Raw genomic sequence first — 27,532 nt, 5'->3', positions numbered from 1 at the left:
CCGGGTTTGATTAGATGGTTCAACTGCATTAAGGACACACGGCAAAACCTGACTCGCACTGAAGAAACTTGACCCTGAAACAATTTTGTTTTACTTAATGTAAATTGATGCAGATGTGATTCTGAAAGAAAAAAAGCTCAACCCTAACCTACAGTTAGGACAAAAAAGCCTTCGATTCAAAGTGCTTCTTTTAGGTGCTAAGACGCTTGATTTTAAATGTGGAGGTGCAGGCACGGTTAGACAGGGAGTCAGAGCTGCAGGAGGTAGTAATGGGCTCCTAATTTGTAAACCCTTTTACTCTGTGATGTGTGTGTCTCCTCCATCAGCTGCTAGTCTTCAGGAGGTAGGTGCTGAAGCACTGGAGCAAGATACTTCAGTTTATCTCTTCTCCTAAAAACTCCAGTCAAGACCTTGGAAGCAGATAGCAGCAGTTTCTCTGTATGTTTCTGGGCATACAGTGGCTGAGGTTTCTACTGTTTATTACTATTATTTTATTTGCATATTTCAGATTTAGTTGTATCTATGTGCTGGTTTGGTATGCAATACTAGGGGAAAAGGAAAGAGGTTGATACTGCTTTATCTGTCTTTTTAATATTTTTATTTATCCTTAAACATGTTAGTGGTGACTGTCAGTTCAGCAGTGTCAGAAAATAAGGTGATTCTGATTAAAATATCTCAGCTGAAACCTCTCCAGTTAATTTTTTAAATATTTTGATCCTAACATACACACATAAGTACTGCGTGCAGCCTGAAACCAGGTAGCTTTAGTGTGTGGCTGCTAGCTTCAGCAGATACCCAGGCAATAAAAACATAATCAATTGGAGCAAACCAGAGTTTGAATTAAAAAACCAAAACCGACCCAAAACAACCCCCAGCGGGTTTTAAAGGACCATTGCCCCTTTTTTTCACATTGTCTGGAGTAAAATTCTCGTGATGAAAGCTCTATTAATTTACCTTATCAATGCTAGTTTGTAAAATAAATGCCTCTTTAGCTAATTACTTTTTTCTTGAAACTCTAGCTTCTATCTTATGCTATCCTCAAAGGAAGATTGATTAAAAAAGTTAACTGTCAAGTTGTAAGACAGGTTCTTCATATGTTTTTTCATCCCAAGCAGCATACGTGTTTGTGAGAATGAGCCTCTCTTTGGAGGTGGATCAAAAGAAATGGAGGAGGGAAATCAGGTGCTGTTAAAGTTTTCTGTAGGCTTCTTGGGACTACTTAGGTTTTTATTTTTGTATTTTATGGTCTTTTAACAGAGACATGAAATTAGACTGCTAGTTTCTTTTTCCTCTAAGCTTCAGTGTTCTTTTTGCTTGAGGGATTTCAGGTGAGAAATAACTGCACGAAATCTGAGGAGCTGGGATGGGAGTTTATCCAAGAAGAATTTTTTGGAGCACAGCCTTAAGGGAGAATCCTGGTGGTCTTATCAAGAACTGGGAGGAATTAGTGTTTTCCAGTTCAGAACAGGGAAAAGAAGTTTTGAAGAACTTAAATTTAGTCTTCATTCACTCTGTTGTATGGACTCATGAGAAGTAGAAGTCGCTTTTGTAGGACAGGACTGCAAATGAAACTCTGTTTAGCCTCCCTCAGAGGTTCTGACTCTAGACCTCCCCCCTTATTAACTTTTAGAAGTGTATTTAAAGTGATTTGGGAGCAATCCCAGCCTTAAACATGAACATGGAAATGATTGTGAACCTTAATTACTGATATAAATTCAATACCTGGGCAAATAGGCTGTTGTACTAATTGATATTTTGGTGGAGCTTTATCAATGGAAGCAAAACATGAAAGATTAGGAGATACTCAGTTTGACTAACATCTAATAGAAATATTTGGGAAAATTTCTTTTTTGACATAATGACTGGAAGGTTGATGGAAACACAGGTTATCTGCCAGTTTGTTCCATCCTTTGCCTTGTCGGCTAGAGGTCTGCAGAAATGAGGGCGCTTGTGGTAGATATCCAGATGCCACCTTTAGAAATAAAGGTGGTATGAATTTGCATGCAAAATGCAGATTCTGTGCATGTTAACCCAGCATTAGTAAGTACAGTGGATATATTCAGTGCTTTTGTTTGCAGAAGATTGAGTCCCTAATCTTTAATATTTATAATCTTCTGGGATTTCCATTTCAATATGGTTCTCTGTGTATTTGCTAGTCACTTCACTGCCTATGGTTTGGGTAAACCTTTGCCTTCAAGGTTTTCATTCTTCCAGAATTAAAGTCTTGATGTGAGGCGCATGATGTAAGAAAATATGCTCGTACCTGAGCTGTGGCTGGGGTTTTGTTTTGTAGCTGCAGTTCGCTCGTCTTTGTAGCTGTGGCTGCACACTAACAGAATGTGTTGCAGGTCTTAATGAATGCTTTGATCAGGAACTGCCTGACTCTGCTGGCATTCAGATACTTTGCTTAGGCAGGTATGAAGATCAGGAGGTTAGTTGCTAGTTTAATCAGAAGTTAAAGGTATGTTGCAGGATGAAATGTTAAGATTTTTGTTAAGCTCGTAAAACCCATTTTTGTAATGGGTTCCTCTAACTTTGGGAAAAAAAGCCCTAATAATGAAATTACAGGAGATTTTATTAGCCCAAATTGCACCTGAGAAAGAAATCCCTTGTTTAGTGTGGCTTACTTATATCACGACATTTTCGAAGTAGTCGCGTCTGTCAGGTGTTTTTATGCCAGTGGTGAATAATAGCTCTGGGATACCTTTTTGATCTCACATCAAAATAAAAGAAATTAATGGGTTAGCAGCAATGCAGTTTGAAATGCTGTCAGCCGATCAGTGAGTCACACATAGTTGAATTTTTGTAATAAAAGACAGTGCGTGGTATAATAATGTCTAATAACCATAATATTTTGCATTTCAATAGCACCTTTCATCCAAGAATCTCAAAGTGCTTTACAAACATAAGCTCATAATAAACTCATTAATCCTCACAGTACCCCTGTGAGATGGTAGGTAAGTATTACCCTCAGTTAAAACTGAGAAACTGAATCGTCTGCAAGCTGACTGAATGGCTGGGATAAACAGAGCAGGGGTTATCTTGCTCCTACTGCCTTGTTCTAGCTTTTAGGCCATGGCTTTGTGTCGTTACATGGATGTAACAGCAGAGTATCAAATAAATCTTATCAAGTTGATGGCTGATAATAAATATACTGGGGTAACATTAGGAGGTTCGTGTTCTGAGAACGACTCTGGAGTCTGCTGCTTGCTTGTGCAGCGAACCCTCATCTTAACCGGAGTTACCTGTGCTCAGCAAGTGCCATGAGTTGGCTGCGTTGGCAGAGCACAAAGCCATTCACAACGCTGCCGTGCCTTTGCACTGCTTCGTGTGCCATTCTGTTTGTTGTCCAACATGGACGTTGTGTTTTCACAACCCAAATTTATTATAATCCTAATAATTGTTTAGCTCACGTTACGTGGAACTGAGCTGTAGTTTTCAAACATGGGTGGACACGTGATAGCCAGCGTCCAGCCAGTGCAGACATGTTTTATACTTAGGTGCATGATTACAGCCTTCCAAATACTTTGTTAATGATCTGGGATTTGTAATATGGGTGCAGGAGAGATTAATCGGAATAAAATAAATAATGAATAGATAAACCAAACAGCATTAAATCCCATATTTAGAACCAAAATTAGTTTAAATCATTTAATCTTAATTGCTTTGGAAATAAATTAAAATAACTTTAAATATTAATATCTGCACAATAGTTTCCTGTAGTTTAAAGGTTCCACTTTAGATTCAAAGTTCTTACCTGATACAGATTATATTTTTGAGGAACACCCCAGTGGGAAACCCTTTGACTCCTTTATCCAGATCCTCAGCTGGTGTGGTTTGGGCTATATCTGTACACCTCTGTGGAGTTACTTGTACTCTGTTTCTGGGGCGTACTCTTAGTGTCTTCCGAGTTCCTTTTCCATTTAGCTAGACTGGCTGGAACATTTCATCAATTTTTAAGAAAAATTCATCATTGATTTAATGATAGGGTGATTAAAATTATCTTACGTGTCACAGAAAGGTATTTGAAGCCCAGGGCTTTGCCGGCAATGTCCTGGTATTTTAGACTCTAGCCATTCTTTTTGGCACTGTTTTCTCATTCTTTCATACAGTGTATCATGATTATGGCCCTGCATGATAATACTATGAATATACTTCCTGATTGGTACTCAGAAATCAGAACACACATAGTATGTTTCAGAGGAAGTACAGGGTTTTATTAATGTTTTTTGAAATATGTTTTTAAAGACCCCATTGCTGCAGTTGATGAAATGTGCAGACCACTGCAGAGATCTCGGTTCCAAGACTATGGGCTATATTTTTATTTGTATTTAAGCTGAGGAAATATTTCTTTAAAATGAGTTTACTTAGAGTTTGAAATTAAATGGATATTGATGTGATTGTTGCATAACTTAAGTGTATGAAGAATTTACGGATTTTCACTTGGGAATTAATCCTTGGTAACTGTTCATGTATGTAGTATTGCACTGCAGCAAATAATGGAAAGTAAATCCAAGACATTTGATAATATTTTAGCATGTAATTCTGCACAATTGTGACATTTTGCTTCCTGAAGATTACTTTTACTTATCATAAAACAGAGTATTAGCATTTGAAATATTAGGCTGTCACTATGTTCAAACTGTATGGGAAATAAGCCCCCTTTTTCTTTTCTAGGGTATATTTCAGAAATCGCTGGGTAAAGACTGTCCACCCAGTTGTGCATCAGTACTGTTTGATTTCAAGCACACATTCCACCTTTCAGATGCCACAGAAAGAAGATATTCTTAAGCAACGAGTAGTAGTTGTTACTTTAAATACATCACAGTATCTATGTCAACTGGATCTTGAACCAGGTAAGATCATATCTAAACGAGAAGGGTCTGTGCTTGGAGAATCATCTTCCTCTTACCAGTGTCAGTTCCTTACCCAGTTCTTTGAACTGTTAAAAAATAAACGATGATAAATCTTAAAATGGTCTTCTCTTTATTTTTTTCTTTTAAAATGAATGTTTATTACAAAGCTATAAACTGCTGGCATTCAAATTAACCTTTTGCTTATTCTGATTTTTTCCTATTAAAAAAAAAAAAAAGAAAGGAGCAGTACTATCTACGATCTGGTGTTTCTGAGATCTAAGAGGGAAAATTCAGTTTGAGATTCTGACTTTGACTATTATGCTCATTAAGGTCAATTACTCAGTGGAGCCTGTAAGCATAAGACACACGAAGTGTTTCTCTTTTGTGAATTGTGTAGCTTTGCAAACAACTCCCACACATACAAACCCATGCCACCTTAATGTGATACTTTCAGGGTTGTTTTCTAGACTGAAATGTAATTAACTGCGCTTTTTTTGGAGGGGGGTGTGTGTGTGTGTGTGTTGGGAGGGGCTGCTTAAGGTTTGTTGTTTTCTTAATTTCCAAATTAAATTCATCTGCTTTTTGGAGGATGTGAAACTTCTTTACAGAAGTTTTTAGGGTTAATTTTTTATGGCTATGTTTAGGCATTTGTTGCTTTAGAGAAAGCTAATATGGAATTGATGGGAAATATTTTCAGGTCTTTAGATGGAAGTAACTGCTTTGGTGAGATGTGTATAGTCATGCCACAGTCACATGTGTGCCGCTGTATGAAATTCATGTTTTCCAAACAAAACTGCTGTGCTTTTATGGATATAATCTTAATTGGATGTTACACTAAGTTCTCAAATACTTTGTTTTTAACCTTAATAGATACCGGTGTATAAAAATGCTTTTCTTCTATACCTATCCTGAATTTACATTTCATAAAATATAACTCCACTGTGGCCCATTTTTTTCAGGTACATGTGCATAGATTCCCCCTTGCAAAAAACCTTTTGGTCCAATATTATCATAAGATTGAATTTAAATTTTCCTTCAACTTCTGTTCCTTTCCCCCCCAATTCCTTAAAGCCCATAAGTAGCAAAGCGCTCAGGTATGCGTGCAATTGTAATGGGAAATGTAGTATACAAAATACTTAACAAGACTCGGGTACATGAGGAAATCCTTTTTATTGCCATTGTCCAAAGCTCTTTAAGCCTCATGGTGATGAAATAATTCCTAGATTTGAGAAACCTAGCGCGGGAGGCCTGCCAAGAGGCGTTCCCTCTTGGTACGAGGAGAGCTCAGGTAAAACACTTGCTGTACTTCACGTCTAGCAGACGAAAAGGCAGATCGGTGGGCTGCTGCTGATGTCACTGGGAACCAGTTGTCCACTGTTCATTATTCGATGGGTTTGAAAATTGTTTGTGAGGTTTTTGGTAGTTGCTAGAAATGGATTTGTGTAAGCCATGCTGATTCTGTTCTAGTTTTGGTTGCTATCAAAATACAGAACTTTTAGTACAATTCCTTGTATTGCTATCACTGTTTATTTTATCGTATTTCAGGTTCATTTGTTTGCTGATATCTCTGTTTTACAGGTTTTTTTACACACATTCTGCTAGATGAAGCTGCGCAGGCCATGGAGTGTGAAACTATTATGCCCCTAGCATTAGCTAATAAAAACACGAGAATTGTCTTGGCTGGAGACCACATGCAGGTAAGAGCTATAGAATATCTGAATGTAAAGTGCGTATATATCTGTCTCTCTCTGAGGTATTTATCTGCTCCGTCTCTGTGCGATGTGAATACCTCGTGGTCTCTGCTACGGACACACAGTATTCCTGCCAAGTGAGATTGTGCTGTTGTCCCAGTGAGGGGCTTGAGGCAAAACGTGCGTGAGTTGTCGAGGGTTACGTAGGAAATCTGTGGTCGAACAGACTTGGGCCCGCTCAACCACTGAACTATATGCAATTAAATTTTCATTTTGAAAGGGAGATGCATAGAGTTGACTGGTCATATAATAGATGGGGAAGCCAAGGAAAACTCAAGGGATGTTATTTGTAGGAGACATGGGGATAGTTGTTACTACAGTCAGGGTAGGAGTTTCTCCTACATTTTATGACTGGTATTCCCTGTTGATTTCTGAAAGAATTGAGGAATATGGAGGATGTGTATTATGATTTAGACAACTTTCTGTTTTTATTAGAACCATCATAATCTGGTAAGGATTTGAATAAGTAAGAAACAGGAAACGGAAACTAACCAGTGCCTTTATGTTACTGTGATGTGCCTAGGAATTGCTTGGTTTAAAGAGTTTAGAGTTTAAAATGCTGATTTTGCATGTCATTTTGCAGCCTGTAGACATGAGAAAGCATGCTTGGAAAAGTCAATGTTACCTACTTTGTTGATTCAGGCCAGATTTATTTGTTTTTACAGATTTGCCCTGAATTCTTGACATTTCCCAATAGCAGTAGAGTGGATGTTTCCTTTGGTACAGTAATAAACTTGGAGTAGTGTTGCCACATATGATTTAATACTACTAGATAATTTCAAATCATGGTCATAGTAATCCCAGTGACTGGGATAGTACTTTTAAAATACAGATCTCAAAAGTGCTTTTTAAGAGATTGGAATTCTTACCACTTCAGGCTAGATCACCTCAGCCCAGCTTGATGGCTGGAGTCTTGACCTGTGTGTTTCAGGCTGTGTGCATAAAGAGCTGTTCTACAGCTCAGACTCTTACAGAAGCTACTCTGTGAGATATTCAGTATTGAAATTTCTAAAACTAAAATTTAAAACTAAACTTCTAACATTGCTCTGGATCCAGCCCAGGATACGGTTGGCTTTCTGGGCTGCCAGCGCACGCGGCTGGCTCGTGTCGAGCTTTTTGTCCACCAGTACCCCCAAGTCCTCCTCAGGGCTGCTCTCAATCCATTCTCCACCCAGCCTGTTGAGGGGGGGTGCTGTGTGTGGGGGGTGTATGTTTGTTTATGGTGGGTTTTTTTGGTCAGACAGCTCTCTGCTTTGAGTTACTCATCTGTTCAAGCGACACAGAAAAAACTTAGATATAAGGGTTCCCTCTTCTTTATGTAGTTATTGAATGTTTTACTGTTCCTTTAAGAGCATGCTGGTCCTCTGTCACTTTTACAGTAGGAATGGGCATTTCTGTGGAATAGTTACAAAAACTTAGCCATGGTATGTGTCTTCCAACCATGAATGTACAGTAAAAGTAAGGTTTCTTTTTTGTTTGATGCAAAGTACATATGCTGGGAGCATGAAATTCCAAGTCCACATATTTAGTTACATTTTCTTTGTATGTGTGTGTCTATTACAGCTCAGTCCTTTTGTCTACAGTGAATTTGCCAGGGAAAGAAACCTTCATGTTTCATTGCTTGACCGGCTCTATGAGCACTACCCTGCAGAATTTCCATGCAGGATCTTGCTGTGTGAGAACTATCGCTCCCATGAAGCTATCATCAAGTAGGTGTGAACTTTTTCACTGTATCATGCTTTTCTTTTACTGCTGTGAGTGAACAAAACAACTCTGAGCCAAGCACAACTGAATGATGAGAGAAGCATTGTGTGTTTCTGTAATGAAATCTTAGTTGTTTCAAAGTTAATTATTAGAGTAATTCTTTGTTACTCAGTTGAAATTCAGTCTCCTAGAGCAGGTGCTGGGGGTTCAGTTGGACTTGTGCATTCCAGACCCCTCATTCACATGGGGATGCTTAGCTGCAAGACTTGCACACTGAGCCAAAGAAGAGCTAACTGTCCTTTTTTAACCACTGTGCAGTGTTTCTGTGTTTCTTTGAACTGTTTCAGGTTTTAGAATTACTGGGGTGGATTACCTTGGAATGGTAAGCTGTGTGCACTATAAGGAGTTACACTGTATGGATGTACAGCTATGAACAAAATTTGACCTAATTGTCTGAGCATGTTTCTTTTCTGTTGTCTTTTTTAATTACTTCTTTCAAGACAAATTAATCAGTGGGTTTTCATTTTTATGCTATGATAAACTAATGGCTGCTAGTGTAATGAGCTCATCCATGAGCTGTGCTAGAAAGAATAAGTGCAATCATGGGGAAAAATGCTGAAGTTTAAATCCTGGCTCAAATATGTATTGAGGAATATTATGTTGGTATCCAGTCAGACTAACTAGGTTATCACTATATTCAAAGCAAAAGCAGAAGTATTTAAGTGCTCTAGGGAATCAAAAGTCAGAATGTAACATATTTGGTTACACAGCTTATTCTGTTTTCATTTTTTGGACTTTGTAATTAGAGGCTGAGTGATGCTAAATTTCTTACACATCTCTTGAAATTGTAAGTTTGAAGTGAGAGAGAATCTGAAAAGGAAGGGTCATTTTCAGCTTTTGGTTAAGAGATCGCTTCTGTGAAATTTGCCTTGGAAATGTCATGAAAATTCACTCCAGCCATTGGAGTTCAGTGAGTTCCTAGGAGGATCCATAACACCGAGGTATGGATTGCAGAGGTGCTGCTGGGGTTAGTCGGCTGTCTGGTGAGAGTCTAGTGGGCCGCGTTCCGCTAGAAGGTATTGCCATGTGAAGTGAGACCTGCTAAATACTCTGGTGGTGGGCCATTCAGGAGATTGTCTCAAGTCTACTTTTTTTATAATGTGGAATTTCCCCTGACAAATGGGACCATGGCACTTGAGACAGGAGTAAGTGGAGGAAGATGGTTCATGAGCTCATGGATCATACCTACCTAACTGAAGTAGAGAGACCAGAAGAAATTAAGGCAAGAACAAGCCATTAGTTCAGCCTGACTTTGGAGCTGTAATTGGAAAAACCAGTCTTTGTAGAAAAGGGTGTTTTATCGTTTAATGAGAACTCATTACTAACAATTAATTTGCAGAAGAAATTGTTAGTTTTGCTCATGGGCAGCAGTTTGCTGCTGAAACTCAGTCCAAGTCCACAGAAGAGCTGTGTCATCTTCAGGGTAATTTGCAGAAGAAATTATTAGTTTTGCTCATGGGCAGCAGTTTGCTGCTGAAACTCAGTCCACAGAAGAGCTGTGTCGTCTTCAGGGTCGTTGAGTGTAAGCCAGTTGTGGTCAGCAGTGGGCTGCAGGTGTTTGGTGATTTGGTAGCAGACTAGTTTCTTCAGCTTTCCATGACTGGTTGTTTACGTCGTAAGCTACAATAATTGGAAGCCTGGAAGAACTCAGTGGGCCCACGGACTGCATGGTGCCCTGCTTCACGGCAGGCTGTATTCCTCTTCCTGTATCCACAGAACATTAAGGTTGGAAGATGAGCATTCAGAAGTTGGATTATATCAGAATTCCTTAATTAATGGAAGCCAGAACATTAGTTTAGCTCTGTTGTGCATGAGATAGTTATACAGTACTTAGAGTGCTACCGATAGTAATCTGCAGTCTCTTCTCGCTGGCTTTTCATCTTGTTGTGTTCAGTTTGCCTTCCTTCCTAATTTTCACCATGAATGTAGTTCTTGCCTCATTTCTTTTTCAGTCAGCCAATTTCTGTTAACGCCTGCTGCCAGCTGAGGTTGTTCTGGTTGTGTTTCTGAAGACTGGCAGCATAGATTGGTCTGGAGTAGAAGTTGGAGAGGAAAAGCTTGCTTGAAAGCTGAACGCTTGGCCTGTGTTGTGCTAAGCACGCGTGAAATCTTTAGTAAATTCATCTTTCAAGTTCAACAACTCTTAACTGATGTAGGCAGGCTCATTGTCCAGACAGCCTGGGGAATAACCAGTCCTGGAGAGCAAGTGTTCCTTTTGCCCAGTTTCAAGCCACCAGAGCTTCCAAGGGAAACATGAGTGAGCATGTCAGAAATTTTGTTGAACTTTAGATTGGAAGAAATTATTGCCTTGGTAGAAAAAGTGTTGGAAAAGCATATTTTAATGTTTTCAGTTCAGAGAAATCACTTGAAGATGCAGAATAGCAGTTGGTGGTTGTGTTTTCCTTATGAACTATTTTGTGTTTGCATATTTTATCAGAAATTTGTATATTTCATCAGTGAGCTCATATGTAGACTCCACATTTTATTCTGTTTTCCCTTGTTACAGTTATACATCTGAACTTTTCTATGAAGGCAAATTGATGGCAAGTGGAAAGCAGCCAGCACACAAAGATTTCTACCCTTTGACTTTCTTCACAGCACGTGGAGAAGATGTGCAGGAAAAAAACAGTACAGCTTTTTACAATAATGCAGAGGTAACTCTTCTTTAGCTTTATTCTTGATTATTTTCTTAAAGCTCCCCTCCACCCACATTTATTGGTTTATGCTCACTGTAGGTGGAAGACACAAATTGTCCTCTGCTAGGAGAGAGGAACGTGGTGTTTGCTAAACACAAAGTAGCAAATGTAGTAAACATTTCCACTAATTTATCTTCTGATTATTTTTCTTTGCAAATTGCAAGTGCATATAGTTCTCTCAGGCTCATTCTTCAGGATGTCTTTCCTGGTAATTTTTGTGACAATGTGATGGATGTATCTTAGCAACTGAGAGTAACTGCAATTTGAAGTAAAAGTTAAGATTTCTTTGATGGTTGTAGAAATGTTCCCACTCAGATAAGAGTCCTCTGGAGTAACATTTCATACTCACTTTAATATGCTTAGGATCAGTGTCTAACTGATTTTTTTCAGTGAGAATTTATTCTCAATATGTTTGTTTCACATAGATTTATTTGTATTCTTCAGAAATTAATTCTCGTTCCTTCCCTTGAGTTAAAAAAAAAAAACAACCCCAAAACCAAACAAAAATCAAACACATGCACCCAGCCACTCCAATACTTTCGTAGTGGAAGATGCTTTTTTCCAGTCATCTCAAATTAGGGGAGAGTTGACTCAACTCTTTTTTTCCCACCAAGAAGAGGTCTTAAGAAATGTCTTGACATTTAAAGAAAAACAAAGAAATAGTACTAATTTTCTTAAACTAATGAGGAATTTTAACTGGAGTTAAGTCACAGTTTAGCGGCAGTGTTTATTATGAAACACTGCAGAGTTGTCTGTTTCTCCCCTTGCTGATCATGGTGCAGTTCATCTGATGCAGAGTTTTAAACGTTTTCGTTGTTATTATGCTGCACTTGTTATGCCTTTTTTGATGTATTAAAATATCTACTTTAAGAAGCTCCAATGACTTCTGGACACATCACTGAAAAAAATGAAGGCACCTGACTACTTCTATTAATCTACTTGGATGGCTTTGCCATTTAAAAAAAGTTGTAAAAAACCTAAAAATATCTTCAATGGCCAAGGAACTGTCTGAGAATCGTGAGTCATTAATAGCTAAAGGCAGAAATGAAGGACAACAGCTGCTTAAACACCAACATGAATACTGAAATTCAGATGATGAGGGAGATATTTTGTTCTGTTTGACCCTTAATGGACGTTTGCATCGCGGCATCTTCTGCTTCATTGGTGCTTATATAAAGTATTAATCTGGAAAATACGCTTCCCCTTTTTGGGCTTAATTCTAAAATTTCCCCATATGGCGTTAATTCTAACTGAGTAGCCAGAAGCTATATGCTTTCAGAAAAGCTTGCCAAAATACCTACAGAACATCATTATATTTGTGCTGCGATAGAAAAGTTTATTCTACTTTCACTTGTCCGTAGAACTGGCTTTTAAATACAAGAATTTATGTTGTGAAAAGTTACATATTTCCACTGCCCTCCTAAAATCCAAAATACCAAAAATAAACTATTTGTGACTTTTTAAGGATTAACAGATCTTTTTTGCTTTACTAATTTCCTCCAATTTTTTTTTTCTAAATTCCTGTGGTTTTCTAATAATCTGCCCCAGTATATTAATTTAAAATAAAATATAGACTTAAATGAGAATGTGTGTCTCATAATCAGATATTTGATGGTAAGAAGTCAGCATGAAACAACAGATTTTTACCAGTGAGGAACTCCTGTGCTTTATGCTGTTGTACATACCCATTGTGGTTTGTATCACTTTTCTTGTTCCTGACGTGTCCAGAGATGTTCCCACAATTCCCACTTAGCAGTTTGAAGAAGAGATAATATAACAGCTGAGAGCATTAAATTTATTTTTAATGTCTCATTCCCACAGCCAAAGATAACTGGATTAATAGAGAGAAGAAAGTTAAGAGTACTTGAGGTTCTTGGAGGAAAGACTCTCTGCTTAGCTCCCGTAAGAGGCTGAGCTTGCATTCCTGATGCTATAGGAAGACTGCATTCACCAACTATCATACTTTAAATAGCTGGAAAGATATTTATTGAATGACACATTGACTTTATTAAATGCTGTAATGAATATAAATATAAAAAAAACACCAACCCACAAACCTTCCAGAAAGTTACTCAGAAATGCCTTCCACGGTGCAGTACCTCTGTTCAGTGTGTTGAAACAAGCTGCTTTGCCTGGCACGTTTTGGCAGGAGGTTGCTTTAAGCCTGTCTCATCACAGGAGGAGGTTTTCCGTTTTTATTACTTATTAGTCTTCTCAGGTAGCACATTTAATAGTGTTTCATAGAGATGAACTAGCAGTTGATGAATAGTCTGAAACTTTTCCGTTTTTATTACTTATTAGTCTTCTCAGGTAGCACATTTAATAGTGTTTCATAGAGATGAACTAGCAGTTCATCTGAATAATCTGAAACTCCTGATGGTATCCTTTGGAACGGGAAGTGCTTGTGCTCTGGTAAACACATTCTCTTTCTAGAGCTATCAAATTCTAATATGACACACATCAAATCCAGAATAATCCCTATTTAGGCAGTATATTTACTTATGGAAATTAGATAAAATATGATAAGAAGGGTTTTACTGCACTTGGCATTTTAGTAAGAATATAAGCCTGAATTGTAAGGTTATTTATGTAATTTTCCAGCTTGTACTTTCAAGGTGACATTTTTGTGAGTAAACTTTTATTTCAAGGTTAAAAACCAGTGCTCTATGGTAAATACATTGTTTTAATACATGATATTTTAGAGTATCACTATAGAATACAGTGGTATTATTGCGTGTTCAGTAAGGCTACGTAATACTGTGACAAGTAAATGTTTTATAGCTTTAACATTCAACATCTCTTTCCTTGTCAAAGAATGATCTTCACTGGAGCATGCTTTTAAGAATTCTGACTTTCTTTTTAGGTGTTTGAAGTAGTAGAGCGTGTGGAAGAATTAAGAAGAAAATGGCCTGTTGCCTGGGGCAAGTTGGATGATGGCAGTATAGGTGTCGTAACACCTTATGCTGATCAAGTATTTAGAATTCGAGCTGAACTTCGGAAGAAAAGACTGTCTGATGTCAGTGTAGAGAGAGTGCTAAATGTTCAGGGTAAGTCACAGTTGTATGTCTCAAAGATATGCTAAGGAAGTCAAAAAGGATCAGAACAAAAGGAGAGCTCTGATATAACCCATAAAAACTGATGTATCAAAATGAAGCTGGCAAGTGTGCTGATTACATGTTATTCCAACACTGACTACCAAAGCAATAAAATGATGGATGTGAGATTTATCTTTAAAAAATAAATTAGTGAAAAACATGAAAACTGATGGGATTTTTATTGGAAGGGGAAAACCAGAGTTACGAATAAAAATGTAACAAGGCTTTAGCCTCAAAAGGTTTTACCGATTTTTGCATTTGTAGAATAGACTGCAAAAAGGGTCCACAAATTTAGGTATCTTTTTCTGGAATCACATGGATAACAAGAATTTTGTGTAGGCATAGCCTGTTGCTAGGTTGTACTGTTAGTCAGTAATAAACAAAGGAAGATGATAAAGTAACTGAGTGACAGTGAGTGGTGTGTTCTGTTTTTTTTTGTTAGATGCTCATATTTGAGAAATTTTAAAATATGAAACAAGAAAGCCCAGAAGTTTCTTTATTTTAAGGTTGAATAAATACAAGTTTTGTTCCTGGCTGATTGGCAACATTGCGAAATGCTGATTATCTTTACAAAGTTCTGGAGTGATTAATATCAAGATGAAAAATTATTTTTTTTAAAGAGGAAATATTCTTGTAATAGAGTATGCTATTTATAGTGCATCTTTTAAAAATTTTAAATCTTATTATTCTTGCATAAAGGTCTTCATATGAAGGGTAGCTATCAGTTGTTCAGAGTATCTAGGTGTGAAATCTGGCTGGCAGGTGCAGTGATCCGTTTGTGTTACTAGCAGAAATAGCTACAATTATCTCAGATGTTTGTTTTTTTTGTTTCATTTTAGGAAAACAGTTCAGAGTTTTGTTTCTCAGCACTGTACGAACACGGCATACGTGCAAACATAAGCAAACACCAATTAAAAGGAAAGAGCAGTTACTGGAGGATTCAACAGAAGACTTGGATTATGGTTTTCTGTCTAATTACAAACTTCTCAACACTGCCATTACAAGAGCACAATCCTTGGTAGCTGTGGTGGGAGATCCTATTGCTTTATGTTCCATTGGAAGATGCAGGTACTTTTTATATGTTCCCTAACAAATGAGGGTTAGGGAATCTAGAAAATGTCGTTTTATATGTCTTCATGGCTCTAGGAAAAAACTCATTAAGATTTGAGTGAATTTACTTTTTATGGACTTAAATGAAGAAATGTGAAAAATGCAAAGAGGTGTAAACACTGATGTTAAGGATTCCAAGTTCTTGTTCTTCAAAGGTTTCTTTTTCGATGGAAGAGCCGAAATGTTGAGATGATCAGAGATAAACCCTGAGGCATATTTCTCAAAGAGAGGAAACACTGCACTGACTAAATTATAATGCAGCTAAAAATACGTATTAGTTGTTATATCCATGTTCTATTCTACTTTCCTGAACAGTGTTCTTCTACTGTATTGAAAATGGTTGTGGTTTTCAAAGGTTAGAATTGAAAAACCCAAATAGAAACCAAACCTTTGTTTATTGCATTTATGAAATACAACCTGAACTTAACCACCTGTCTGCTGGGGACACATCAAGAGTATCCATACATTAATACAGGGATCTGCTCCAAACTGCTAATAACATCTTATGGAAGGAGAAATAATGGTTGTGGTTTTATTGCACTTCTCCCTCCCATTACCTGCTTAGTTTTTTAGACACGATGTGATTTATGTCACTGACTGATGCGGGAGAGCTCTGTGCCTCCTGAGCGCTTGATCTACACACGAGGAGTGGCTGTTCCAGTCTGCTGCTGCAGTCTCCAGTTCATCAGCTTGCCCTGCAGAGAGACACCATGCAGCCGTAGAGGTTGCTGTGCTCTGCTGACTGAGATTTATCTTCCTGCTTGTTCAGAAATTACTCTTGGTGGATACATTTTGCTTCTCTTCCCTGCACTGGGGTTCAGGATGTGCAGTGTTACCTAAGTCAGAGACTTAATTAATCCCTAATTAGCCTAGCTAGCAGCTAGGATTGTTATTGGTTCTCTAACAATCTAAATAGAGCTTTTGTTGGAGATTGACCATGTCCCTCATTCTCTCTAAATCCCAGTGGGGAAGATAATCTCTTGAATTTTCACTCAAGCCTGAGTGTTGAGGTTTTAAATTAGATACCCAAGGGGACCCAGTTTTCAGATGTGGGGGCTCAGCAGTTTCTTCAAGCATGACGCTTTCAAAATATCTGAAATAGGGCAAGCAAAAACTTACTAAAACCTAAGTATAGGCTATCAGCATGGTACATAAGATACAGTCTTGGCAGTTAGGGATTGAGTTTGCCTTTTGAAGACTGGGCAGCTGTTTATGTATGTATAGCTGTTCAAAATCATAAAACAAAAAGATAATTAAAACCAAGGGGCACTGGAGATTTATTAAGATGTATCTCAAGCTTTCGCTTTAATACGCCATTGTCTTGTTTCACTGAATAATTGAACATTGACTCTTTGAAAATAGTGCTGGAGGGGCTCAGGCATGCTGCTAGAAAGATGGTTCTTTTTTAGTATAACAGGAGTATAGAAGTCTGAAAGAAGTGACATTTCGTTAGGAAAAACAGACCTCAAAAAAGTTTAGAGTACTTGAATTTTATAAATATTCTAATACCTGTCAAAATGAGTCAAGACTCTGTAATGATAGTTGTAGCGAGCTTTATGAAGTATGCCCAGGGTAATCATTACATTTCTGTGTGCTACGATCAGACTAGACAGGGCTGTTTTGGCAGACACTCCCTTTAAACTGCAGAGCACACTGTAAGACAGAGACAGCACTATTTTATTCTCTGTTCTTACACCCCAGTACAAGTGTTCGAGGTGTAGAGAGATGCTTGGGGCATTCTAAGCAAAAGTGGATGGGTCTCAGTGGATTTCTGGTGCTTGGCAGTAGGTTTGGTGACTGAATTGATTAATCAGAGGGGGTTCCATCATTAAAGCATCCAGTGAAGTATTTCATTTTGGTTTTTAAGCCTCACTTAAAACCTTGCAAGGTGTATTTGCCTTAAAGTGAAGTGCAGAAAAAGGGCCACGTTGTATCCTTAATTTTTAAATGAGAATTTTTTGGCCTGTGTAAAATCACAACAGAAGATGGGCTTTTAAGGAAAAGTATTCTGAGTTCTTAAACTCATCAGTAACATTACTGTATTCTTGCAAGGGAGACATTTATTCTTTTCCACAAAGAACAGCTATTCAGCAAAATGCCACACTGCTGTTAAAATTAGTGTGCAGCAATCTCTCATTTTACAGGTTTTTGGGGGGACTGGTATAACACTGGTGTAACAGGCTTGCTTATAGGCCAGGCCTTATTACTGAAGGGTAAATTAGAATGGGTTAATAATCAAGTGCACCTTTAAACTCGTTGTCTTTTTAATCCACTTTTTCAGTAACACTCATTGCTCTTGATTTTTTTTTTTTTTAAAGTGGTATCTTCAGGCCTTATTTAAATACCTTTTAAACCAAAGTAACTTCACCCAGAAAGTTCCTTTGAGGTTAAAAAAAAAAAATCATTACAAGGATAAAATTTCTGTATACATCCTGCTGTGGATGTTAAAAATTTTTTGTAAACACGAAGACATGTCATGAGAAAGCAGAAGAAAGGTAGGAATGTTCTTTGATTATGTGGTTTAAATAACCCCTCCACACTCCAGAAAGTTGGATACAGAATTTTCATAGAGAAAGTCATGTGTCAACTGTTGGTTGTCTTTCTGGCTTGAAATCTGTTCTATATGTTAGAGAAGTATCTGAGACACATTGAAATTTATCATTTTATTTGCTTTCTTGACATGTTAATCTTCACATGACTCTGAAGTGTTTTGCAAGAGTAGTTTGGAGGGTGTATCTCAACTGTGGTATCTGTGATACTGGAATTGAATGATCTGCCTAAATGCATGAGAATGTTTTTGGCATTTTCTGAGACTGAGAACCTATATAATCCCTGTCACTATTTGAGCTTTAACTAATTCCATAAATCACATACTTTCTAGAATTTTAAGATTTGTTTTTGCTGTGTTTGGTTTTTTTAGGAAAAATTTCCAAGTTAGACCTGTCTGGGGCATTAATATTAGATGTGCTATACACCCAGTGCTTCAATCCGTCATGCATGGACAGACCTGTATGTCCTTCGTAAATGACTGGGGAGCTTTGCATTGTGGTGTGGGGTTCAGAGGCCTGGATCAGGTTGCAGGATGGATGGATGGCTTGGTGTGTAAAATGAGCATACGCAAAAGATAAAAATGCCACACAGTTACATTAAATCTGTTTTGATTTTACAAGCAGCCATGAAGTCTTACTCCTTTTTATTGTTTCTAAAAATTGTTTCCATAGGAAATTTTGGGAAAGGTTTATTGCCCTATGTCATGAGAACGAAAGTCTCCATGGTATCACATTTGAACAGATCAAAGCTCAGTTGGAAGCTTTGGAGTTAAAGAAAACTTACGTGTTGAACCCACTGGCTCCTGAGTTTATCCCCCGAGCTCTTCGGCATCAGCATTCAGCAAATACCACCAAACAACAGCAGTCACCTCCAAAGGTAAAGTATGGCTGATGATGAATTTTGTCAGAAAGTGGAAGTGAATGTAGAAATGCCTTTTGAGAAATGATATGAAAGGTTTATGGAAGTAGCTGTCTGTTTTAAAAAGGCATCAATGCAATCAGATAGGAATGCAAATTCCAGAGGGATCCTCAGTGTTTTCAAGTGAAAGCTCTAGACTTGTATCATAATACAATATTTAGCAATATAGCTTGGGGTTGTTCAAGCCTTCTTTCCTTACCAGAATGGGTAACTTGGGTCACTTCTGGCATGTTCATTGACTTCGTTGCAGTGACCCTGGCAAACTTCAACCATGGATCTTGGCCATACTGTTTAGATAAGCCAAAGTAAACCCTCTGAACATGAGGCAATCCCTATGCCAAGCAGCTTGTGCTCTGACTGTACTCTGAGAAGCAGCAAGTTGAAGTAGACAGTGGCAGGGAGTGTAAGGAAACGGTAGAATAACAGCCAGAAGTCATTTGGTTTGATCTAAAAATCACATTTAAATTCAGGGACTTATGTGAGATAATTGTTTGATTTAATTAAAAAATATGTTGTAAAACAGTATATTGCCTAGATTCATGCACTGATAATATCCTTCAGAAGACCAGATTTCAATAGCATCAGGAGGGCAGAGAGATGAAATTACCACTCAGTGGTAATTTAATCAGCTGTTTTTATAAAAGCAGGTAAAGAAGGGATGAAAATGCAAAGCTTCCTTAGCACAATAAAGAATGACACTAAATGTTGGAGGGTGATATATTAGTAATTAATTCTATTTTAATAGTTCTTTGTAGTTTATTTCAATTCCTTTGAGTTATAATTTAATTAAATTGTGTTTAGAGGTGCAACTAAAACGCAGGTTGTCAGCTTTGTGATGAATTCTGTTGTATAAGAAGGAAGAAACATACGTATTTTCCATAGCTTTGCATTTTTGTTGCAGGCTGTATCATTTAAATGAAATTTTCACGACAGGGTTTTTTAACTTTAACAGTACAAAAAGGAAAGCCTTCCCTTTGGCAGTCCTTCCCAAAAGAGAGCTTCTAAGTGAGAACATTTGGTTTCTTCATCAAGATGCGTTACTTTCTGAAACAAACACCAGCTTTCTAAAGCATCTAGTCATGTGTCAAAACACCAGGCTTACAGCAAACCATAAATTAAAAAACCTATTGTCTTTAAAAAGTCATTGCAGTGCTCTCATTTTTCATGAGTGCTTCAGCCTTGGTGCATTTTCTTTAATAATAGAACATCACTATTAATAATTTTTGTTGCCTAAAATGAAAGTATTTGGAAATGCATGTATAGCACATTAAAAGAAAGGGGATATGGGGGAAGTGGGAGGCTGTGAATAGTGTTCTGTTCATTTGTCTTCCCGTTTGTTAGTAAGCTAAGCACTTGTGCTGTAGAAATCAGAAGAGACCCTCTCAAACTGCCAGCACTGGATTTTTCAGGTTAAGATCTGAAGTGTTTTAACCACCTATATCATAATTATAATGAAATCTCTTCCCTCTGAATACAATTGGCAGCTAGCATGTGCAGTAACAGAAGTGAGCAAGTAATACTCAAACATACACAGAAAATGGCTGTGCTACATGAGACATTTCCCTTTGCTCAAGTTTTAAAAGCAGATGGTTAGCTTTGATTATTTTAGGACTCCTAGGTACAATATTTAACATTAAAAGACGAAAGATTAAAAACCTAGTGCTGGTGTATTTTGTAGTGAAAAAATGAGAACAGCCTCTGATACAGTGTGTTGTGGTGAGTTTATGGGCTTCTGTGCAATTCAGGGCCTGCTTTTCATGTGCGGCAAAAATGGTTTTCTACAAAGGGCACCTTCCTATACATCAGAATTGCTCTTGGATTTATTTAAGGACATGAAAACTTCTGTGCTGTTTATGTGTTGTAAAGAAGAACACCGGTTTCCGTCCTGGCTCTCTGAGAAGCCAACAGCTAAGAAGGGACTGGCTCGCTGGGGGCTGCTGTGCTGAGTTCATGGCAGCCCTGTCTCTGAGAGCATCTGCCTTCACCCGTGTGTGCTTGGCTGGGGACGGTGGAAGTGCAGGAGGAAGAGCAGAGTCGGATAGGCACAGCCTTTATTAAAGGTGATGATGTGGAAACAGGAAGTTTTCAGAACTCTGAGCTTCCCGCAGGGTAGTTAGTGTGCAGTAAATTAGGCCCTGAATTTTACAGCTGTACTCGTCTCCCAGACACTGCCTGTGTTCCAGCGTTCAGGCCTAGATTCAGGTGATTAGTTGTGATTCATCATCCTAGACAGCTTGTGCAGTCCACGAGGACCACAGCTCTGGTTAGGTCTCTGGAGAATATGATGTTCTCTGGTCTGTTGACTAAAGGGGGTACCGGAGTGACGAGACTCAACTGCCTCAAGTCAGGTACCTACACCTTGGTCTGAGTTTCCTCTAAGTGGCTTTATATAATGTGGGTTTTCATGCTCTGAAGGTGGAGCAGTTTTTAGAGGAAGATGAGTGTATCTGTCCTCAGTGCTCTCAACTGCCATCAGTTAAAATGTAGTTAGGTGTTTTGTAGATGGGTAGGGAAATGAACCTTGAGCTGGAAATCTCTGAGAAACGATAACGGTTAAGTTATTAATAGACCATTCTAAAACCATTAAGCCATCAAAACTATTAAGAGGAAAAAAGGGAAAATAAAAGAAGACAAAAGAAAGCCTTCTCCAACTTAAAAATGGCCCCAGTTGATTTGTATTTACTGATATGGCAGCGTCACATGCTGAAGCTCCTGTTCAACGTGACAGCTGTTCTTACGAATGTATGTAATTATTTGCTATTTCATTTTTTAAAATTTGGCCCCTATAAAACACAAGTATGATAGGTAGAAGAGGGGTTTGTTAGACTTCTGCACATATAGCTTGATGCTAACTGACAGCATAACAGATGCAGAGATGTCTTGTACTAACCATGAGTAATTGAGGCATGTAGCTCCTCTACATTTTTAGATTGAATCTTGCTTTAGTGAATAAACAGGTTTCTTTTGTTTAAGTACTGCAGTGAAAAGTAATTATTATTTTATTTTTCAATAATTTATTTTTAAAACGAGAGGGTAATTCAGAGACCAGTTCTTTAATCTGTTTTATGCATGAGTCAACATTGTCAAACAACCTGTATCTGTACCCTGACTAATTTGCTCAGACTGCTGGAAAACTGCCTGGACTTATCTCCTGGGCAAGGAAAGTTTTGCAGCATCAAAGGGTTTTTAGATTTATTTTAAATTTGTGAATGTACTTAGGTCCAGGTTAAGTAAGGCATTCCTATTCTGCAAAATACTTAAGAGCATATGAGCCTTTGAATATGTACTCACATTTTATGAATATTGACTAATTAGTTGATGCTGTAAACTCATGAGGATGTAGAAGGAATAGCTCAGTTCTGTTAACCTCCTTTTCTAATGTACAGTTCAGCAAGGAAAACCAGTTTTCCCAGAGCACTCTGGTTCTTCAGTCTACTATATTGCACCCTGCGGGGAGCAGTCACTAAGGGATCAAGTCCTGAAGCAGATGCAGGAGGTGGAGTAGGGAGGCAGTGGTTAATGAGGCTGGGTGAGCAGTTGAGTAAAACTGGTAGCAGCTACTTGGTCTCCAAGGTTTTTGAGTTGAAATCTGGAGGAGAAAATGGATCATGCTTCCGCTAAGAGCTGGTACTGAAGAATAATACTGAGGGTAACATTAGTACTGGTGCTCCTCCTCAAAGAAGTGAGACTGGGAAATAAAATGGGGGCAAAGTCCCTGGGAGAGAGTACCCCCAGAGGGACTGGTAATGACCTACAGGTCAATTTAATTAGTGTAATTTAATGTCCAACTTCATGAATTCATAGTCATGTGGTGGAAGTGGACTGTTGAATGTGTAAGAAGATGATGTTGGGCTCACTTCTTTCAAACTCTTTTGTATTTAATTGTAATGTTGACTTGAAATAAAAAACTTGGGTTTACATAAATGTTACTGTTATTGCTTTTCCTTTTAAAGGGCAAGATCCATCTTCATAACCAGAATGACCATTTTGCACCTGATGGAATTGGTAAGTATCTCTGCTGTTACTGAAGGAATTCCTCAGAGCTCGTGTTGATTTGGCTTCAGTGGAGTTGATAGTAATTTGACACAAATTGAGTATCTGGTCTGTTCTGTATTTGAAAGCCATTTACTTCTTGTGTGCATTTGGGAAACAGATTGTAGACTGTGAAGAGGACATTAGGTATTTCTGAGGCTGTCCCTTTCTAGGTGTTGTGCACCCTGACGTTAGAGCATTGAACACAGCGTTGTTGTTGGCCTCTTACAAATGGCTGTGTGTGCAATCCGTAGTGTAACATACTGTGCCAGTGTATTCGCATTGTGAGCGCTGGGACATCATACTGCATGCACTGATGTTTGATGGATTTTGAACTTAGGTTGTGTTGTCATATATCCAGATGTTACTGAACATACTTTTGCAAGGTAGGGTGCAACAGCTTAATAATTTTGTTATTAATTTGAAAAACCATTATTTACAGCTTGTCTTCCTTGCTAAAGAAAGGAGCATGGTTCTAGTTCTTGATGCAGTGTTTAACAGCTACTCTGACTGTCAGCATATTTAGTTGGTTTGGGTAATGCACTTAGTAGCTACCTGTTTCCCTGTATCTCAGTTTGTATTTTCTGCCTCTTCAAATTTTTGAAATGGATACAGCATTTGATTAATGCTTTCCCTGAGTTTATCGGACCTATGCAGTTGGAGTGTGGCACACATGCTTGATAAAAATAGATGCTATTAAGATGGAAAAAGAAACAGTCTTCATAGTCTTTTTGAGTGTACATCTTTTTTTTTGTATGTATATATCTTTTTTTTTTCCTTTCTTTTCAGTTCAGCCCAATCCTTCTGTTCTAATTGGAAATCCTATCCGAGCATATACTCCTCCCCCTCCTCCTCTGGGACCTCACCCCAATCTGGGGAAATCTCCAAGTCCTGTTCAAAGGATAGATCCACACACTGGGACAAGTATTCTCTATGTACCTGCTGTCTATGGAGGAAATATGGTCATGTCTGTGCCTTTGCCTGTAAGAATTAATTTTCTGTTTTCCCCCCCACCTCCCCTCAATTATTGTATGTACAAAAATGAATGGCAAAATCAGAGAGTGAATATTTTGCAAGCGCTTTACTTCAAATATGTGTGCTTACATTGCTCCCACAAATATCTCCAGGCGGCCTAAAAGCAATTTCATGTTCATGTAATTTGGTGTATTTTCTCAGCTCTAGGTTTAGGCACACTAGTGGGATCTCTCATCTGACTTGAGATACTTGCATCTGAATTAATTGCCTAGTCCAGTTCTTAATCATCGGAGAGACGTAGGTGATTCAGACAGAGCTTGTTTCTCTTTATTGGCTTCATACAGTTTAAATTACCAGCTTTGGATGTCTGCAGTGCAAGGTGTCTGAAGTGAAGTGATAAGGAAAATAAGCATAATGGGATGTTTTCTACTTCCAGAACCAGTTTCCTCTCCAATACTTTGCCTTGATGACATTTGAGAAACAATGAAGATCCCTAATCATGTCTTTTAGGCAACACTTCTATATGGAATTTTGCATTACAAATAAAAGTATCTCACCAAAACTGACACAAATTAAAGAAGCAGTCTCTGCTTTATTTTTAACCTCCACAGTCACATATTCCAGGAGGAGAATGGGGAGGAAAGAGCAAAGGCTGCAGAAGCGATGTTGTGGAGAAACATGAATGTGTTGGGCACAACTCCTGAAGACACGAAGGACATGGAACCCACACATGCAGATGTGTTTAACTCCTTTTGTAATGCTAGACATTGGCACACAGTTATTTTGTTTTTTTAATAATTATAAAAGTCCTCTGTTGTAATTTAGGTTATGGCTGCTCTGTAGGGGAGTTGCTGCAGAAACTCTGGTTTCAGTTGTGTGTCTTGGATCAGCTGGCAGCTACAGATCAGTTTTCTTTGCTAGGTCAAGGAATTTTCTTTTTTCCTAGCTTACTAGAAATCTGTGTTTGATGGAAAAATTTAAATGCAGTGAGAAGGCCAGCAGCTGTATCTTTGTCATGCTTGCTCACATTATATTAATATCAAAGCAAGATAATTTTAAAAGTTATGTCTTATTATTCCAAGGTTAATATATTTTTTATGTATTTCCAATCAAAAGAAATGGATTAAAAATAAGCATTTTGAACTCACCTTCCCTGAGGATGGATTTTTTAAATCAGTGGGAAGGCTGAGGTACTAATGAGGCAGCCGCTCTGGAGAAGAAGCTGTTGGAGCTGATTGGAGACTGTATAGATGCGGTAGTAGCCTAAAGCTAAAGTTCAAGGTGCACATTTCAAGGGCAAATACTAATTTAAACAAAGAATTGCATGAAAGTTGTTACACTTAAAACAAGTAGGGACTGAAGTAAAAGGTGTTTATGTTCATGCAAGATAAAATGATCTCTTTGCTTTGTTTAGGGCAGTTTCCATATCCAAGGTAAAAACATGAGGAGGTTTCTGCTGTCATCAGTAACGGATGCGTTGGCAGCCTGAGTGTTGACGATTACTTTCCCTGCACTCTCCTCTTGTTCATACATTTTCCTCCTTTTAATAAATTCCCCACAGGGCGAGATTGAACTGATTTGATCCAGAGCTGTCGTCTTTGCAGTCCTTTTAGGAATAAAATTTAAAATATTGTAAAAACCCCTGACTTTTTTACATGCTTGCAGGAGGTGCATTTGACTTCAGAAATTTTGGAAGACCCCCAGTAGTACCCGTGTCTGGTAGCACGGACACGTTGGAGTGGCCCTGTCGTTCGTAACATGCAGACGGTGTCTCGTTCCTGCCCGCGGCCCGGTTCACTCCACTCGCTGTCTTGTGGGTGCGGGGGGGTGGTGTGCCTGCTCATCCTGTGTCAGGAGGTTACAGCACTGGGAGGTAAAATGACCTTAAGGAGCTCCTCAGGTTAGAGGATTCTCTCTGTTTCCCCCGCTGAGACGTAGCCTCATCTCTCTTTAACTACCAGGAGAAAGGGCTTTTTATTTTCTCAAACCTCACCCACTTCCGTGTATTTAAAAAAGAGATGAATGTAAAGTTTATTCAAGTACAGTTTGTCCATCAGTCTTTTCTCTCGGAGTTTTGAAACCAGTGGAACAAGAAATGGTTTCGTTACAGACATTATTGCCTAGGGTGGTCCTCCAAAGTCTCTGCTCGTTGCCCCTCACTGTTCGGCCTGCCCTTACTGCTCCCCCTTTCCAGCATCACCCGTCGTCGTGCGTTCCTGTGTCAGATCATCTGCTGCATGGAACACGGCTTCTTACCGACATGATACCGGTGTGCGCGTTACTTCACTTCCCTTGACGCGCCTTAACAGATGGCATCCGTGTTTCTTCTTTCTCATTACGTAGGTGCCGTGGACGGGGTATCAGGGTAGGTTTGCAGTTGACCCTCGAATCATTACTCATCAAGCAGCCATGGCATATAACATGAACCTGTTACAGGCACATGGGCGGGGGTCTCCTATCCCGTACGGCCTGGGACACCATTCGCCAGTTAGCATAGGACAGCAGCAGCTTCAGCATCCAGACAAGGAGCAACATGAACAAAGTCGGAACGGTTAGTTGTTGAAACGGCATTACAAATTGTTTTTGTTTTGAGGGAGTTTGTGCTTAAATGGGGTATTATTAAAAGTATGTTTTTCTTTCTCTCTTATAAGTGAAATCAAGGGATCTACAGAGTTGGGGAAATAACCTGTGATTTGCCATTACAAACAGAATAACTAAGATACTGTGAGATTCAGAGGAGGAAATAATCAAAGTTGGGGTGTGCGTTTGTTTAGGGTGTAATTGGTCTGTCATTGTTCTGCAGTCCAGTGCTAACTGCTGCTGATGTTGTTTACGATTAAGTTGGAAGAACTACTTAGTGATGATTAATGAACAAAGTGCAGAGAATAAAGGAAAAGTCTTATTTGGGTAAATTATATTAAATGTCTGTGATGCTGTAAATACTAATAAGTCTCAGTTTTCCTGTGTCTGGAAAAACAAACCCAAAATAATTATTTTTTCCTTTGAAACTGATTAATTAATTTCTTAAATGTTGTTAGGTAAAAGTGAAAACACTGCTGGGCCTGAAATCAGTAAAATTCGAACACCTGAGAAGAAACCTGTGGAATCCAAGCAGGTGGGTTTGTCTTCTTTGCGTGTGTTGTGTGTGTTTGTTTTTCTTTTTTAAAAAACTCTAATGTATTATTCATTACTGACATGTGTGTCATTTGTTAATGTGAATCTTCAAATTTTTCCCACTCTCTTTTTCTAGGTTGACTTAGAAGCAAATCCTCAGAACAGAAGCCCAGAGTCACGTTCCAGTGTTGGCTATCCTAATGCTAAATTTCATCGCAAAGATACTCTTAACCCCAGGCAGCTGAACCTACATCTCACCCCACCCCACTCACAGTATGCAGTTCCCAGTCGCCACTTCCAGCACGTGTCACAGATACCAAGGCAGCCATATCCTCTGCAACAGCCGCAAAACCTTTTAAGTCAACAACAAAATCACTTGCCTGAACAACAAAACCAAATGCCACCCCAGCAAAGCCAGGTAGTTCAGCAGCATAATCATTTGAATCAGCAGCCTCCACAACCTTCACAGCTTTCCCCTGCTTACCAGGCAGGCCCCAGCCAATCTTTTTTTAATAATCCAATTCCCCACCGACCACATTCTCCTGCTGTAGATGCTGTGATTTCAGAACAACACCCCCCACCTATGTTACAAGAAGTCAGTAATCCTTTGAGGCCTATTGCACAGCACAACCCTGTTCTGCCAACCCACTTGAACAACTTCATTGAAGAGA

General features: G+C 38.6%; 1 protein-coding gene across 1 annotated transcript in view; it reads left to right on the top strand.

The window, feature by feature from the left end:
- Nucleotides 1–27,532, top strand: part of HELZ (helicase with zinc finger) — a 70,324-nt gene that overhangs the window by 32,551 nt on the left and 10,241 nt on the right. The window contains exons 15-26 of the mRNA XM_010159604.1: nt 4,678–4,856; nt 6,435–6,553; nt 8,171–8,316; nt 10,878–11,025; nt 13,931–14,114; nt 15,002–15,230; nt 18,494–18,698; nt 22,694–22,745; nt 23,562–23,755; nt 26,091–26,298; nt 26,786–26,862; nt 26,998–27,532. The exon at nt 26,998–27,532 is cut by the window's right edge and continues 54 nt beyond it. Coding sequence (XP_010157906.1) covers nt 4,678–4,856; nt 6,435–6,553; nt 8,171–8,316; nt 10,878–11,025; nt 13,931–14,114; nt 15,002–15,230; nt 18,494–18,698; nt 22,694–22,745; nt 23,562–23,755; nt 26,091–26,298; nt 26,786–26,862; nt 26,998–27,532 — 2,276 coding nt within the window. The remainder of the gene's footprint in view (nt 1–4,677; nt 4,857–6,434; nt 6,554–8,170; nt 8,317–10,877; nt 11,026–13,930; nt 14,115–15,001; nt 15,231–18,493; nt 18,699–22,693; nt 22,746–23,561; nt 23,756–26,090; nt 26,299–26,785; nt 26,863–26,997) is intronic.

Source organism: Eurypyga helias, unplaced genomic scaffold, assembly GCF_000690775.1.
Source record: "Eurypyga helias isolate BGI_N326 unplaced genomic scaffold, ASM69077v1 scaffold4949, whole genome shotgun sequence".
NCBI lineage: Eukaryota > Metazoa > Chordata > Aves > Eurypygiformes > Eurypygidae > Eurypyga > Eurypyga helias.
Note: the sequence above shows the minus strand (reverse complement) of the source record. Positions and strands in the feature narration are given on the sequence as shown.